This window comes from Oncorhynchus kisutch, linkage group LG17 (genome assembly GCF_002021735.2).
Source record: "Oncorhynchus kisutch isolate 150728-3 linkage group LG17, Okis_V2, whole genome shotgun sequence".
In the NCBI taxonomy this organism is placed as follows: domain Eukaryota; kingdom Metazoa; phylum Chordata; class Actinopteri; order Salmoniformes; family Salmonidae; genus Oncorhynchus; species Oncorhynchus kisutch.
Genome location: NC_034190.2, coordinates 38,023,385 through 38,041,236, shown reverse-complemented (window position 1 = coordinate 38,041,236; position 17,852 = coordinate 38,023,385). Strand labels below are relative to the sequence as shown.

Here is a 17,852-nt window from a genome sequence, read left to right as displayed (position 1 = left end):
TTTCATTATTTACGGCTTTTTTTGGTCCTCCGATAATCGGTATCGGCGTTGAAAAATCATAAATCGGTCAACCTCTAATTCAGGGGTGGCAGGTAGCCTAGCGGTTAAGAGCATTGGACCAATAACCAAAAGGTTGCTGGTTCGAATTTCAGAGCTGGCTAAGTGAAATATGTCGACTTAACCCTAATTGCTCCTTTAAGTCGCTCTGGATAAGAGAGTCTGCTAAATGACTAAAATATAAATGAATCAGACTGAATACATCCCTGTCAGAGAAACCATGCCACTGCTGTACTGCACACCGGAAAGGCTCAGTGTTCCCATTTTGAACCATTTCACGTGTCTGAAGTAACAAATTCGGCCTTCCCGGCAGGCCTAGAGAACAAATCAAGTGCACAATAGGCCTAACGCTGGCCAATCGGATGGCTTAGACTACCATGTCTGCAGTAACATAGCAGCCGTAAAAGAAAGCTAGCACAAAGTTGATCATGTGATTTCAAAACTTTTAAAACCATGAACCGAGAGACTGTCAATGAACACAGAAAAGAGCTGCTGTTTTTATGAGTTTAAGTTCTTACTTAGCACTGTCAACACTTTTATATGCTATTAAAATGTGCATTCTTCCTACTTCCACTGCAACCAATACTGCAGCTGTAATGAATGAGTAGGAAAGTGTATTGATAGGCTTGCATCATTATTAGCGTCTTAGGTCTTCTTTTTATATGTAGAAATATTTAACTTTCTCTGTTCATAGGAGTAGCAACATGAATTTCTGTATGAGGAAGAAATAATGCGGTGCGACTCAAGTGTGCCATCAGCTGGAAGACAGTGTCCCTTTTCGGTCAGTGGAGGAAAGGGAGAGTAGCGGGACATTGAAAGGTGAACCTTAGTCTCCTCCTGCTCTCTCCCTCCGCTGAGACTGACCATCAGATGAAGGCACCATCAGCCCAGTAAAATATTCAAATGTATGCTCACTCAGCTGTTCCTCACAAGTAATACAACAACTGATCTACTACCGGTTTGCCTCCCATTCGCCATTCAGGTGTATAGGCCAGTTGTTCCAAACCATGGGTACTAGGACCCCTAGGGGTACTTGGCCTATCCACAGGGGGGACGTGAGAAGACTCATGAGACCATAGGCCTACTGGTAAAATGCACAAGGGGTACTTCAGGGGTACTCCGGGCAGAGCAAAATTCAGTTGGTGGTACAATACCCGAAAAGGGTTGGGAACCACCCGTATAGGCTATAGCCTGCCTACCATTGACATCAGTCACCCACCACTTTGCAATGTGAGCTTGAGGTAGTATAACTGTTTAAAACCTGAACGTTTTACTTTAATTCAAATAATGAAGCCTATTTTACCTTGCTTCAAAGTTGCCTTTGCGAAAATCCATCCGTAGAAACGTGGAGGCAATAATTTTATGAAGACTTCCTCATGCAATTAACCAACATTTCTCTCCTATTCTATTTTCATATCAACTCTCTTTCATTGTCCAGGAATCCACAGGCACAATCCTAGTCATAGTAGCAACACATCATAATTGTTGCTATTAGATTCACCATCTTTCTACGTTCTAAAGGAGATTTTTATCTTTGTCACAACTGTTCGCATTAGGTTTAGAATTGCATTTTGGCAAATGACGTTTTATTAGCCACTTCATTACAGGAGTTGCATGTTCAATAATAGGCTATAGCCTTTTGAACTGTAGGATGATAAGTTTGCTATTGTTGCATGTTTCCATTAAGCTCTTCATGAAAAAGTTCCAGTCCTTGTATGCATGCACAGTATTCAGTGTGGAAGTGGCAAAGTGAGAGGTTTCACTTTCGCAAAAATATGTCCAAAATAAGACCAATATGTTAATATGGGCTTATTTTGAGTCTAAACTTGTCGCTTGCCTTCCCGCATTGGGCTGACTCCAATTGTTAGGACAGAAACATAAGCATCTCGCCATTATATACAGATCTCGAATAGTATTTTCTGTTGGACACTTCATTTTACTGTTTGGAAACAATTTAACTGTTTGTTGACAGGTTAATGAGGGTCAGTTAGTCGGCAGCAAAATTTGCCAAAATGTGCATCCCTAATTGGGCCTATAGCCTACTGCACAAACTTAATTTCTATAGTACTGTTTTTAATACGTTATAGTTGCATAGGCTTACGTTTTTTAAGTAATGTAAAAAATTAAATTTAAAAGTATTCCGATCGGTAGATCTTGGCTTGCATTTTGACTCAAAGTGATCTTCACTCAGAAATGGTTGGTGACCAAGGGTCTCAATAGACTAGTTCTAAATTGCTTGCAGAATTGGGCATGCCAAGCAGATATTAGCTTAGTTGTGAGCATGGCATGGGCGCCAATTTGATTGACGACACGATGACAAGCTCACAAAAAAAAGAACTGTCAATACTATAGCCTGACTATAAGCACGACACTTACCACTTTGCAATGTGAGCTTGAGCCAGTATAATTTTTTTAACCCTAAATGTTTTACTTGACTTCGACCCACTCCAATTCGCATAACCCACGCACCTTCAGATCCACAGATGATGCAATCTCTATTGCACTCCACACTGTCATTTCACACCTGGACAAAAGGAACACCTATGTGAGAATGCTATTCATTGACTACAGCTCAGCGTTCAACACCATAGTGCCCTCAAAGCTCATCACTAAGCTAAGGACCCTGAGATTAAACACCTCACTCTGCAACTGGATCCTGGACTTCCTGACGGGCCGCCCCAAGGTGGTAAGGGTAGGTAACAACACATCCGCCACGCTGATTCTCAACACTGGGGCCCCTCATGGGTGCGTGCTCAGTCCCCTCCTATACTCCCTCTTCACTCATGACTGCACGGCCAAGCACGACTCCATCATCATCATTAAGTTTGCTGATTACAACAGTGGTAGGCTGATCAGCGACAACGATGAGACAGCCTATTGGGAGGTGGTCAGAGACCTGACCTTGTGGTGCAAGGACAAAAATCTCTCCCTCAACGTGATCAAGACAAAGGAGACGATTGTGGACTACAGGAAAAGGAGGACCGAGCACGCCCCCATTCTCATCGAAGGGGCTGTAGTGAAGCAGGTTGAGAGCTTCAAGTTCCTTGGCGTTCACCAACAAACTAACATGGTCCAAGCACACCAACACAGTTGTGAAGATAGTACGACAAAACCTATTGCCCCTCAAGAGACTGAAAATATTTAGCGTGGGTCCTCAGATCCTCAAAAGGTTTTACAGCTGCACCATTGAGAGCACCCGACTGGTTGCATCATTGCCTGGCATTGCAACAGCTCGGCCTCCGACCACAAGACACTACAGAGGGTAGTGCGTAAGGCCCAGTACATCACCGGGGCCAAGACTCCTGCCATCCAGGACCTCTATACCAGGCGGTGTCAGAGGAAGGCCCAAAAAAAAAATAATTAAGACTCCAGCCACTCTAGTCATAGACTGTTCTCTCTGCTATCGCACGGCAAGCGGTACCGGAGCGCCAAGTCTAGGTCCAAGAGGCTTCTAAACAACTTCTACCCCCAAGCCATAACAGTCCTGAACAGCTAATAAAATGGCTACCCAGACTATTTGCATTGCCCCCCCCAACCCCATACGGCTGCTACTCTCTGTTATTATCTATGCATAGCCACTTTAATCACTCCACCTACATGTACATATTTACCTCAACACCGGTGTCCCCACACTTTGACACAAACTCTGTACCGGTACCCCCTGTATATTGCCCCGCTATTGTTATTTACTGCTGCTCTTTAATTGTTTGTTATTCTATCTCTTGCTTTTTTAGAGATTTCCTTAAAACTGCATTGTTGGTTAAGGGCTTGTAAGTAAGCATTTCACTGAAAGGTGAAATGTACACCTGCTGTAGACCATACATGTGACAAATAACATTTGACTTGATTTGAATAATGAGGCCTGTTTTACCTTGCTTCAAAGTTGCCTTGCGAAAATACATCAGCAGAAACGTGGAGGCATTTTATGAAGACTTCTTCATGCAATTAACCAGCATTTCTCTCCTATTCTATTTTCATATCAACTCTTTCATTGTCCAGAAATCCAAAGGCACAATCCTAGTCATATTCGCAACACATCATAATTGTTGCTATTAGATTCACAAACCTCATTGCTCGAGTAATGCTTTTAATACGTTAATGTTGCATAGGCTTACGTTTTTTAAGACATGTAAAAAATGTATTCTGATCGGTAGATCTAGGCTTGCATTTTGACTCAAAGTGATCTTCACTCAGAAATGGTTGGTGACCACTGGTCTCAGTAGACTAGTTCTACATTGCTTGCCGAATGGGGCATGTCACGCAGCAATTAGCCTAGTTGTTGTGAGCATGGCATGAGCGCCAATTCGATTGAGAATGCGAAGACAAGCTCACATAAAAGATAACTGTCAATACTAGTAGGCTATGGTGTGAGAAGTCGGTTAAATATAAGCTAGAACAAACTGCTCTTAGTTTAAATGACACACGGGCCAAGCTTTTGGTGTAGCCCACTTAAAGCATGCAGTGGAATGTCTCAAAATCGTTTCTGTTCCACAGGCCAGACATATTTTACGAACGATGGGGGCTGTCGGGAGTGGACCAAATGACAGATACTATGGCATAATCTGACTGAACAGGGGCTACGTCGATACCAAAGATGTTATGTGTTGATACTACGTAGAGTGATGGTGGTGGATGTATGAAAATGTGACTGTTGCAAAAGTTGCTAACTAGATAGCATCACTTGCTAACTACATTGTTTTAGTATAGTTAGTTAAATTGGCAGAAAAACTTGTATCCAGACATAGTAATGTTGGCTACCGCCAATTTCACCGCCTAAAATCATCGATTATCAAAGATCCTGGTAACGTTAATGTCAGTCTAGGAGGCTGTCAGGAGATGTTTTCACTGTTAGCTACTAACGTGTACTTTTCTCCGAGTAGTGGATTGGTACAGTAACTAGCAAACATCTGAACCACAATCTGGATTTATAAAGAGGCGTTGAATACGGCTAGAACGTCACCTGTAAAACCCAGATTCTGGTTCAGCAAGAATTCAAGTTTGAACAATTGTATAGCTGGATACCTACTGTAGCCAGGTAACGAACGTTGTCAGACACTTGATTCTCAATATAATCTATATTACACGGCGAAGGCTGTGGAACATACACGTGTTAATTGGGTCTGTTGCACGGCTTTGAAACTCACCTCTCCACTCCCGCTTGAGTAGAAACCCGCGTCTCTCTGGCGCCTATGTTTATCAGCAATCCCGAGTAAACGCAGCAGTGACGGGTCCTCGCTCAACGTTAGTCCAATGTTGATGGGCCTCCGGCCTCCAGTGACTATCCCTCCACTTTCCGAGCCCAACCTTCCCCGCTGCGGACGTTTCTCCGATCGTAGCCGAATACGAGATGTCCATGGCCGGCCCGGGAAACGGGCCCGGGCTACGGCCGGCGTGCTGGAACAAGCGCCATTAGCGGGAGATGATAATCCCCCTCCCGCTGCCGCCATTATTCACTACTATAACAACAACGGTGGTGGTGCGCTGTGTCTGTAGCGCTTCTGGTGAAACAAGATGGAAAGGCGCGAGATAGGAAGGAAATACCGTTGCATCATGGGAAAACGAGTTTGTTGCGTTTCAGAATTCTCCGCATTCTTTTTGAGTGTTTATGAATGTGGAGTACTTATACATTTTGTTTTATTCGTGTTTTATATTTCCATTAAGTAAAAAAGTATTAAAAGGAAATAAAATAACATAAACATACATGTATAGTAAAATACATTATTTTTCAGTATTCAGTCCACTTGCAGTAAATGTTTGCAACTTTTACCCTTTTTCTTCCTTCTGCCCACTTGTTCCTCTCCTTTTTACCATAATATGTATATATTGTTGTGCAGATAACCACACATATTCTTATTTGTAATGAGGATCTTAAGTGGTGATCACAGCAATATAAAATACCCCTCAAAATCGATGTCATTCCATCTCTCTCTGCATTCCTTCTCCATGATACTCATTTCCATTTGGCTCAACACCTGCCAGTATTTTTATATGGTGACTCTCAGAGCATCCATCTCCTTCAACAGCACCACCCTTATATATCCTGTTTCTCTACTGCTTCTCGACCAATCCCTCGTAAACCTATCTACTCTTTTCCTCCTCCACAGCACCATCCCTCTTTTCTGTTTCTCTGCTGCTCTTCTCCAGAATGGTTTTGACCTGGACCCATCCCTCCTTAGCCCATCTCCTTTTCTCCCCCACTCCTCTTAGCCAGGTTAATCTCTAGGTCACTCCTTAGCTGGTTCCAGGTGTTATTCTCCTCTTTCCCATTCTCAACTACAAGCAGTTGCCTTATTTTAGGCTTCTTTTTTTTTAACCTTCATTCACCCTTGATCTTTTCCTTTTTCTGCCTTTTGATTTCCTCCTCATTCTCCATCCTCACTAGCTCCTTCTGCCACAGCCGCAATAAATGGAAAAGATAAGCACCATACAATCTTACTCAGTACTCATCTTTTCCATTAATTTCAGGTTCACACACTAGTTTCCCATAACCTCAAATTCCCATAAATTACAGACTGCAATTTAAAAATCACTCCTTACTCTTTAATTATGGATGAAAAAAGTACAAGATCATATCACAACAACGACATCCTTCACAGAACCATATATTCTCCGGACCAATATATATACATTTACATGATCAGAAGATGCCTTGACAGGAACGTAAACTAAATGATGAGTGAATGTTGAAGGCGGTAGGTTGCCCAGCGATTAAGAGCGATGGGCCAGTAACTGAAAGGTCGAATCCCGAGCTGACAAATCTGTTGATGTGCCCTTGAGCAAAGAACTTAACCCTAATTGCTCCTGTAAGTTGCTCTGGATAAGCGCATCTGCTAAATGACTAAAATGCTAACCATAAAACCCATTGATTTCCTACTAAAATCAATATGATAAGTTACTAAATCTGCTCACATTTGAGGTAATATGGAAATAGATTCCTACCCTGGAATGGGGCTGGCAGTTGAAATTCACGATCATGTACACATCATTAGAGGGTTCGAAAAGCATTTCAAAATAATCAGTGGGAGCAACCAGGAACAAGCTAATGATCCAACCGAGTGCTTATCCATAATGGTATGTCACTCACTCCAAACTCCCATCTTGAACATAAAAAAACCCACCCACATCAATGCCTGTTTTAACCAAATTATATTTTCCAAACCCTTAAAAGCTGCAGCATGTAACTTTTTAGGTAACCCGACCAAATCCACATAGAAATATTAGTTATAGAAAGCAAGCAACTCATCGAAAGCAAGTCTAAGAAGCAGTGGATATGTTCTATGTGCGCTATTTCTATGACTCCCATAAGTTTCATTTTGTGGCTTTCACTTTTGGGTTTGTACACCAGTTTCAAACAGCTGACAATATATTTCACAGTGGTTTAAATGGTAGAATGATTATCTATGCTATACATTGCTTGTTTTGTCACAAACTAAAATTAGGCAAACTATTAGAATTTTAGCAACCAGAAAATGGTAAGCAATTTCTGCATATTGCACCTTTAACCATTACATAAATTGTCCATGATGACATTCCCCTTTCCCCAGATTATCTATTTTCTTTGTCTGTTGCCTCTTCTCCCTCAGTGGGTCTTCTGGTGTGCCTTTAGGTTGCTCTCCCGGCCAAAGGTCTTGCCGCAGGTGGGGCAGTTGTGTTGGCCGTAGCCGTGAGCCATGGCCATGTGGGCTATGAGCTGCTCCGGTCGAGTATAGCTCTCTTCACACTCAGAGCAGGGGTGAGTCTTGAGAGGTGGCCGTCTGTGCTTCTCCTTCTTGTGGGCCCGGAGAAGGGCAACAGAGGAGAACATGAGGTCACACTCAGCTTCAGGACAGGGAATTTGGAGCTCCTCCTTATGGGGTAGACCTGGTCGTTTCCCTCCTTTTGCCACAAGCTCCTCTCCCCCATCATCAGCTTTCCCACTCTTCTCTCCATTAGCTGCCTCTCGCTCAGCAGACTTTGGCTCAGCCACAGACACTTTCTTGGGAGGGCGTCCGCGTTTTTTGGCTGGGACTTTTGCGTCGCAATGCCGATGACCCACAAAGTTCTCCTGGTGCAGCACAAGCTCCACCTCCATCTCAAACCTGCGGCCGCACTTGCCACAACGATGAGTCTTGGTGTCATCATCCTCCTCTTCCATCAGCTGGGGGTGCTGGGTGAGGCAGTGGGTGTGTAACTGGTTTGGGCCCCGCAATACCATGCCACAGTTCTTGCACACACACTGACGCTCCTTGCACAGCTGTCGCCGGTGGACTGTCAACTGTGAGAGAAATCAAGTGATAAAAAATTACAAAGAGGTTCAGGCAGGGTTTCCGTTATGAAAATGTAGCGCCAGACATTCGCCTGGCAGCATTATAATTTACCCGACATTTAAAAAAGGTACCGGACCCATATGCATTGGTTGGGTAATATGATTAGGGCTTCCACCTACGATTCTTAGAATGACAGAAAACACATTTAGTTTATGGTAATTCATCTTAACAGAACATGCAACGGGGTGCCTTATTCTTACCTAACTCCCATGAGCAATCTGAAGATATTAGAATACATAGACGGCGCGTCCATAAGGCTCGGGGAAGCTGAGCTTTACCAAAAGTTAATTGAATTTCCAAAATGATACATCCTAATTAGCATACTGTCTATACAGAAATACATTCAATGATTTAAAATAGGCTACTACACCAGAAAGCATGATTTTGCCATAGAGGATCATTAACTTATTTAAAAATCAAAAGCTGTTGATTGTTTAAAATGACATAGCCTACAGTCGGAAGGGCCCGCAATTTGGGTGATTGACAAGTTGAGACTGTCAGTGAAAAGCATAGAGACCCAGCCAGGCAGACCATAATATTTAAAAATACAATTGCAGAAAAACTGTTTGGAAAACAAATGGCTATTGCTGTAAAGAGAAGACAATGACAAGTCTCCAATCTGTCTTTTAGTTATGAAAATGTTAAACTTAATTAAGCAAAGAGTAGCCTATCTTATTGGCACCAGCAAAGAATATTGGCCATGTCCTCAGTAAGTGTCCATATTTACTGTCTTTATCATTGGGTTAGTGCCACTTCTTGTTTAATACAATAATTTCTCCTTCAGGTTAGATGATGTCAAATTGTATTTGTGTCTCTCCTTTTCATAGGCCTAATATATGACTCAGACAATGTTGTTTTTATTGATCTGTTTGTTAGTGTCAGCAGAGAAGGTTACCCTGTAATTTGTGTCATATTAAAGAAGATTATGCTCATGTCTCCAGTCATATAAAGGGTCACAATCACAGTATTTTCAGTATAGAGTTATTAGCAGCAATATTTTGTGGTCTCAAGCCAGTGAGTTTATTAACATTCTTCATCAATAATATTGTCAAAATTGTATTCTTGAAAATGGTGGGAATGTTGTTCTCCTCTCATAAAATTGCTACATTTACTATATCAATACAGCATTAAAAATCGTTTTCCAGATTCTATTTTGGCGATTCTTTTTCGCAAAGCAAATATTCGGTCGTGGCAGACTACCTGGTTCAATTTGGGTCCCAAGGCAAAACCAGCTGAGAACCACTGGCCTATAGTCTAGGCCTACTCTAAACAATGATTGAGTTATACTTCTAGACAAAAATTATGACTATGAAAACTAGGAATAGTAGGCCATGGCTATCTTACAAGTATTTACAATATACCAATTAAACACTGGAGTGATAGATGTGCAGAAGATGAATGTGCCTTATAGAGATACTGGGGTGCAAAGGAGCAAGATAAATAAATACAGTATGGGGATGAGGTAATTGGACGGGCTATTTACAGATGGGCTATGCCCATCATGCGACAGAGATGAAAATATCTGTTCGAAATTTAGAAAGAGAGAAGATCTAAATACGCAACAACTAGCATGAGTAGCTAATATGAATAGGATTGTGACTTTGGATACTGAACAATAAAAGAAAGTTTATTTGAAAACCAGTAGAACATGAGAGAAAAAGGCTACAATGGCATATGGAGGACTATAAAATAATTGTCTGCACGTTTTATTGGATTTTGGCTTGGCTACATTGAAGCAAGGTAAGACATGCCTCATAATATGTAGTAAAATGTTCAGGTTTCACACAATTAAGTATATATAAGTATATATTTTTTAAATGCATACTGCCTCCAGCCCATTGCAAAGTGGTGTGTGGTGCACTGAAGCCTAACTAGGTGTCTATGCACTTGAATGGTGAATGAGAAGCATGCTTCAATTACCATTTGAGAAATAAAATAAATAAATGTTTAATCGCGGCCATTGTTTTTGTTGTTGGCTTTTTTTACCTTTAGAATTGTTGCACAATGATTGGGCATATTAAAGCACGTTTCAATCCAACAGCAACAAAGTTGTTTGAGCTCTCACACTACATCAACTGGTATTTCAATCAATGAATAGGCTAAAATGCATCATTTAGCAATGGATTTATTTATTTTTTCGGACAATTGACCGGGAAAAGTACTTATCTGCTTTTTTTTTTTACGCAGCCAAAAGTTGGCCATTACTGGCTAACAGAAATCCTGGGCTCAGGCCACCTTGAGGAAACAAACATGGAGACAGAGGCACCAATGGACAACAGAAGGTAGATGCACTACAGAGATTTACTTGACCTTCTATAAATGGTATTTCAATGCTTGGTTTTTAAATGTGATACGCAACTCCAGAATGTATGATGTCCGTTATTATAGTTTACTCCATTTGCTACTTGAGTTGCCTTTCTCCCTCTCCTCCTGCTGCATGCCGCTTCACACACCTAGCCCCGCCCCGTCACTCAATGAGAGAGCAGTTGCTCCACCATGGAGTCATGAGTACTTTCTTGCTGTTCACTCTGACGCCTGCATGGTCAGATAGATGCAAAAATATGTTGGTGAGAACAATGGTGCTTTCCACAAGCGTTCTATAATTACACTATTGGTTTGTGTGTGTGTGTGTGTGTATCTTATTTTCTGCAAACTACTGTCTGGTAGTTTGTCTTAGCAAGTTGTAAATAAATCACTAGCCGCTAATGTTAATCGCTAGTTAGCTGGCTAAATGTACTAAGAGTCAGAGCAAACGTAACTAGCTAATATAGCCTAGTTAGTACCAGTGCTGGTGTATGCCAAGATATGTTGTTTTTCCAACAGTATCTTTTAAATCAGATAGGAATTATATTGGTGAAGCATGAATATGTTAGCTAGCTAACTACATGAGGTAAGAAAACCTGTAATGTACCATCTAATTAGGGTCCCATGGAAAAACTAAGCAACACTTTAGTCCCTACCCTGTCAATAATAACTCCCCGACTTATTCATTTGTTGCCATGTCAAACTATGTATTCAAGGTGGTGCTCACTATACTCATTATATTTCCATGATTCCAACAGTTCACCAATTAACTAGGCCTAGATTTTTTGCCAATACCATGCAACCCTGCGTGGCAATGCATAAATGATAACAAAAGTGCAGGAAATGCAGAAATTGATCAATTATTTTGGTTTGAAATTGCATTCAAAAAATCTGATTGGATAAAGCGCCATTGAAATCACTTAAATTACGCAAGATTTTAGTTCTGGGTTAAATGAGATTACTGGGGCACTTACACTTAACTAAAAGTCATTACAGACTAAAACTTTACACCTTCCATTGAAAGACCACTCTCACCTCAGAGAAAGTCCGGAAGCTTCCCTGGCAGTGGGTGCAGCGGAAGGGCTTGTCTTCCAGGCTGTGTGAGGCCTGGTGCTGCGTCAGCTCCTCAGAGGAGGAGAAGGTACGATCGCACACATAACAGGTGAACAGCGTATCTGTCTGCAGAATAACATAAAACAGCAAATAATTAACAGTGTCTTAGTTATGCTGTGCATATAGGCCTACAGCATTTTGCTGTGTGCTTTGCAGCTACGGGGTGAAGTTTCCCCTAGGTACATCGTACAGTTGTAGAATCAGCTCCCCCTACCCCCAAAATCTTAAACTTAATCACTACTGAGGAAAACGCTAAACTCACCCAAAACCAGCATCTAGGGGCAACTTCACCCTACTCTTGCATTTATTTTCTCCGTTCCATACCTGCTGGAGCGACTGCTTGTATTCCTCACCATGGCTCTTCCTCATGTGTCTCTCCTTGGACTTGGCATTACAGAATGTAATGAAGCACTGAAAACACTGTACGCTGTCAAGCTGATCTGCAATAAGAGATTTATTTATTTAATCTTTATTAACTAGGCAAGTCAGTTAAGAACAAATTCTTATTCGGCCTAGGAACAGTGGGTTAACTGCCTTGTTTAGGGGCAGAACGACAGATTTTTACCTTGTCAGCTCGGGGATTCGATCTAGCAACCTTTCCAATTACTGGCCCAACGCTCTAACCACTAGGCTACCTGCCGCACCAATACTGCACCTGAAATTCATACATATGAACAACGATCTGAAATAATAAAATGAGTGCTTACAGGGTTGGAGAGCAGGGACAGTCTGTGGTTTGATGATGGATGCTGTGGTACTGGTCATCACCTCTTCCCCCAGAACAACCTGCTCTATATCCAACATAACGTTACCGAACTCCATTTTGACACCTGAATCCACCCAGCAAAACAAAAAAGTTTAGCTGTAACCAAAATATAGGAATCATATACGGGAATACATTAATATCTGCAGCATGGTCTTATTTTACTCTTACATGCTTACCACACTGGCCACGTCACATGCGCGAGCGTTGCAAAATACATTTACACATACATGTTATTCAATCATTTGTATTTATGGATCCCCATTAGCTGCTGCAGCTACTCTTCCTGGGTTCCAGCTTAATTAAGGCAGTTTATACCATTTTAAAAACATTACAATACATTAACAGATTTCACAACACACTGTGTGCCCACAGGCCCCTACTTCACCACTACTACATATCTACAGTACAAAATCCATGTGTACGTGTGTATGTTATTGTGTGTGTGAATGCATGTGTCTGTGCCCATGTTTGTGTTGCTTCAGAGTCCCCGCTGTTCCATAAGGTGTATTTTTATCTGGTCGTTTTAATCCAATTTTACTGCATCAATTACTTGATGTGGGATAGAATTCCATGTAGTCATGGATCTGTGTAGTACTGTGCACCTCCCATAGTCTGTTCTGGACTTGCAGACTGTGAAAAGACCTATTGTAGCATGGGTGTCAGAGCTGTACGCCAGTAGTTCAAACAGACAGCTCTGTGCATTCAACCTCCTCCACTTTGAATCAGGAGAGATTGACATTAATAGTAGCTCTCTGTGTACATCCAAGTGTTCTGAGCCAAATGCAATTTTCCTTAGTCCCTTTTTGTGGCACCTGATAACATGACTGAACAATAGTCCAGGTGCGACAAAACCTGCCTTGTTGATTGCACCTACAATGCTCACGCGCATCTGTGTAGCCAGGCGCTAAAACAGAACATAGTTCTATTGTGACGCTTAAAGCGTTGCAAGTCCCGCCTCTCCCATCTCCTCATTGGTGTTAAGGATCACATACCCACGTGGGTGATTGAACGACGAACTGAGGTCCACACACAGTCCAGTGTGTTCGTAAATTCAATCTGGAGTGCGCTCTGGCCGTTCATAAATTCATCAATTATTCTGCGCTATGGCACTCAGACTTTATAGCCAGAGTTAATTTACGAACCCACCCTTAATGTTAATTGGAAACTAATAGCTAGAAAACGTGAACCTTTGGGTATTTGTTTCAATAACTACCCAGCTTAAACTAATTTAATAAAAATGCGCCGTGTCTCAAATGATTGGGGAACCTTAATTATGATTTAGCGTGCTAGCTGGGAAGGCTGGCGGGCTTTGCCATCGCGGAATTATGAGGGCAAGAGAGGTACAACAAATCAGATATTCAGTTACCTAACAAACATTCACTATATGTTTTACAGAACAGTAAAGAAAATGACAACTAACCAGAAACTCGGCAAATATAACAAGCAAAGTAGCTAAAACTTTAGTCAAGCAATGCAGACAAAACAAACGCGAGGGGGAAAAAAATAAGATAGCAGACATTTTCCGAGACCATGCTAAAATAGTATTATAATGTTGTCTTAGGTGTTCATGAAAGTGTTTTTTAAATCATTTGGGTATGAACATGAAAAGCCGAGGTAAAAATAAATGTACAAATGTATACTTATAACGAGCTACAACCGTTGCTTACCTTTGAAAGTATCCAACGATGCACTGCTGTGAAGTACTTCCAGGTCACGAATTTTTGGAATCCTTCAGAATAAAAGTGCTGTCTTGTTTACGTTGTAAAATAATAATTAGGGCAAGGAAGGAACTATCGAACGATTTTATACTAGTTATTAAACAAATAATAATTACAAGTATTTCTATAAGATATGTCATTCATTTTTATTTATTTTAAATATTGGACATACATATTGAGTATGGTGCAATACATTATAGGAGTACACAAACAAAAAATATTGTTGACCATTTAGCTGATTGGCCTTTAAGGGCCGCAGAATGAGTAGCGATGCTCCTTGGGTTGTATACTGTGGATTTGGAAACTAGAGGTGCTCCTGATTAAAATGGACACCCCTTTTACTGCGACACGATGTACAGGGAAGGGGCGCAACTTTGGTTTTAGAAGGGTGGGGGGCATAACATCTATATATATTTTCTTTTTTCATCCAGTCGGATAAACACTCCAAATAGCCTACTCGACCACTCGGAGGCGTCCGCATGGTCCTAAAGCACACATTTGCCTGGTTTTGCATCACATTCCAATGATAAAAATAGGGAGACAAAAATGCAATTTCAGTGAAAGTTGCACCCCTGCGGTACGGTGCAGAATGTATGTCCAATATGAAAAACTGACTGGATTTAGTTAAGGGCAGCAGAAAGAGCGGTGATGCTCCTTGAGTTGTAAACTTTGGGTTTGGAAAATAGAGGTGCTCCTGAGTAGAATAGACCCCCATCTTACTGCAACACAATGTACAGGAAATTGTATACTACGGTGCAGTATGTCCAATATGGAAAACGTACTGAACATCGTGCAATACGAATGGACTAATTAACAATTGGATTTTAAAGTTTTCTGAAATGGATTATTGTAATTATATTAGTATTAATATTGTTATTACTATTATTATTAATAGTAGCATTAAATCATTTTTTGTTATTTGTATTACTGTTGTTACCATGATAGCGATCTAGTGAACATTACTTTTAAAATCAATTCAAATGTTATTGGTCATATACACATATTTAGCAGATGTTATTGCGGTTGTAGCGAAGTGCTTGTGTTCCTAGCTCCAACAGTGCTGTTGTATCTAACAGTACAGTGGTATCTAAAAATGATTCACAACAATACACAGAAATCTAAAAGTAAAACAAAATGGAATTAAGAAATGTATAAATATTAGATTGAACAATTTCAAAGTGGCATTGACTAACATACAGTAGAATGGAATACAGTATGTATATATGAGATGAGAAAAGCAGTATCTAAACATGATTGAAAAATTATTAAAGTGACAAGTGATTCCAAGTCTATGTATACAGGCATCAGCCTCAAATGGGCTAGTGATGGCTATTTAACAGTCTGATGGCCTTAAGATAGAAGCAGTTTTTCAGTCTCTAGGTCCCAGCTTTGATGCACATTTACTGACCTCGCCTTCTGGCCTTGGCTCGGGTCATTGATGTCCTTGATGATCTTTTTGGCCTTCCTTTGATACCGGGTGCTGTAGATGTCCTGGTGGGCAGACAGTGTGCCCCCGGTGATGCGTTGGGCAGACCGAATCACGCTCTGGAGAGCCTTGCGGTTGTGGGCAGTGCACTTGCCATACCAGGCGGCGATACAGCCCACCAGGATGCTCTCAATTGTGCATCTGTAAAAGTTTGTGGGGCCAAGCTGAAGTCCACGATCAGCTCCTTTGTTTTGTTGACGATGAGGGAGTGGTTATTTTCCTGGCACCACTCCGCCAGGGCCCTTACCTCCTCCCTGTAGGCTGTCTCGTCATTGTTGGTAATCAGGCTTACTATTGTTGTGTCGTCTGCAAACTTGATGATTGAGTTGGAGGCGTGGGTGTCCACGCAGTCATGGGTGAACAGGGAGTACAGGAGGGGGCTGAGCACGCACCCTTGTGGGGCCCCTGTGTTGAGGATCAGTGAAGTGGAGGTGTTGTTTCCTACCTTAACCACCTGGGGGCGGCCTGTCAAGAAGTCCAGGACGCAGTTGTACAGGGTGGGGTTCAGACCCAGGGCCCCCAAGCTTAATGATGAGATTGGAGGTTACTATGGTGTTGAAGGCTGAGCTATAGTCAATGAACAGCATTCTTACATACAGTGGGGGGGAGGGGGGGGGGGGGGGAGTATTTAGTCAGCCACCAATTGTGCAAGTTCTCCCACTTAAAAAGATGAGAGAGGCCCGTAATTTTCATCACAGGTACACTTCAACTATGAGAGACAAAATGAGGGAAAAAAATCCAGAAAATCACATTGTAGGATTTTTTATGAATTTATTTGCAAATTATGGTGGAAAAATAAGTATTTGGTCAATAACAAAAGTTTCTCAATACTTTGTTCTATACCCTTTGTTGGCAATGACAGAGGTCAAACGCTTTCTGTAAGTCTTCACAAGGTTTTCACACACTGTTGCTGGTATTTTGGTCCATTCCTCCATGCAGATCTCAAATCAAATCAAATGTATTTGTCACATACACATGGTTAGCAGATCAAATCAAATCAAATTTATTTATATAGCCCTTCGTACATCAGCTGATATCTCAAAGTGCTGTACAGAAACCCAGCCTAAAACCCCAAACAGCAAGCAATGCAGGTGTAGAAGCACGGTGGCTAGGAAAAACTCCCTAGAAAGGCCAATACCTAGGAAGAAACCTAGAGAGGAACCAGGCTGTGGGGTGGCCAGTCCTCTTCTGGCTGTGCCGGGTGGAGATTATAACAGAACATGGCCAAGATGTTCAAATGTTCATAAATGACCAGCATGGTCGAATAATAATAAGGCAGAACAGTTGAAACTGGAGCAGCAGCACAGTCAGGTGGAAGTTGAAACTGGAGCAGCAGCATGGCCAGGTGGACTGGGGACAGCAAGGAGTCATCATGTCAGGTAGTCCTGGGGCATGGTCCTAGGGCTCAGGTCCTCCGAGAGAGAGAAAGAAAGAGAGAAGGAGAGAATTAGAGAACGCACACTTAGATTCACACAGGACACCGAATAGGACAGGAGAAGTACTCCAGATATAACAAACTGACCCCAGCCCCCCGACACATAAACTACTGCAGCATAAATACTGGAGGCTGAGACAGGAGGGGTCAGGAGACACTGTGGCCCCATCCGAGGACACCCCCGGACAGGGCCAAACAGGAAGGATATAACCAGATATGAATGAGAGTGTAGCGAAATGCTTATGCTTCTAGTTCCGACAATGCAGTAATAACCAACGAGTAATCTAACCTAACAATTCCAAAACTACTACCTTATACACACAAGTGTAAAGGGATAAAGAATATGTAAATAAAGATATGAATGAGTGATGGTACAGAACGGCATAGGCAAGATGCAGTAGATGGTATCGAGTACAGTATATACATATGAGATGAGTAATGTAGGGTATGTAAACAAAGTGGCATAGTTTAAAGTGGCTAGTGATACATGTATTACATAAAGATGCAGTAGATTAGAGTACAGTATATACATATACATATGAGATGAATAATGTAGGGTATGTAAACATTATATTCAGTAGCATTTTTAAAGTGACTAGTGATATATTTTACATCAATTCCCATTATTAAAGTGGCTGGAGTTGAGTCAGTGTGTTGGCAGCAGCCA

The 17,852-nt window shown here is 41.6% G+C and overlaps 2 protein-coding genes across 3 annotated transcripts in view; both read right to left on the bottom strand.

Annotated features, from left to right (window-relative positions):
- The window catches only part of LOC109907621 (histone-lysine N-methyltransferase 2B-like), a 65,689-nt gene extending 60,112 nt beyond the window's left edge, over window positions 1–5,577 (bottom strand). For both annotated transcript variants that reach the window (XM_020505704.2, XM_020505706.2), the window contains exon 1: window positions 5,202–5,577. In XM_020505704.2, coding sequence (XP_020361293.1) covers window positions 5,202–5,504 — 303 coding nt within the window. In that variant the 5' untranslated portion in view covers window positions 5,505–5,577. The remainder of the gene's footprint in view (window positions 1–5,201) is intronic.
- Window positions 5,578–6,575: 998 nt separating this feature from the next.
- Window positions 6,576–14,743, bottom strand: LOC109907620 (zinc finger protein 572-like). Its single transcript, XM_020505703.2, has 5 exons — window positions 14,214–14,743; window positions 12,488–12,610; window positions 12,105–12,220; window positions 11,703–11,846; window positions 6,576–8,311 (listed from the first exon to the last, which is right to left on the bottom strand). Exons 2-5 carry the CDS (start codon window positions 12,600–12,602, stop codon window positions 7,637–7,639), a joined length of 1,050 nt encoding a protein of 349 aa, XP_020361292.1. The 5' UTR covers window positions 12,603–12,610; window positions 14,214–14,743; the 3' UTR covers window positions 6,576–7,636.
- Between the last annotated feature and the right edge of the window lie 3,109 nt (window positions 14,744–17,852).

Bases quoted from the DNA above. Each gene is read 5' to 3' on its own strand.
- LOC109907620 (XM_020505703.2), bottom strand. From the start codon at position 12,602: ATGGAGTTCGGTAACGTTATGTTGGATATAGAGCAGGTTGTTCTGGGG. The intron at 12,221-12,487 runs GTAAGCACTCAT...CTCTTATTGCAG, and splicing joins TGTCCCTGCTCTCCAACCCT to ATCAGCTTGACAGCGTACAG. The intron at 11,847-12,104 runs GTATGGAACGGA...GTTATTCTGCAG, and splicing joins ACAAGCAGTCGCTCCAGCAG to ACAGATACGCTGTTCACCTG.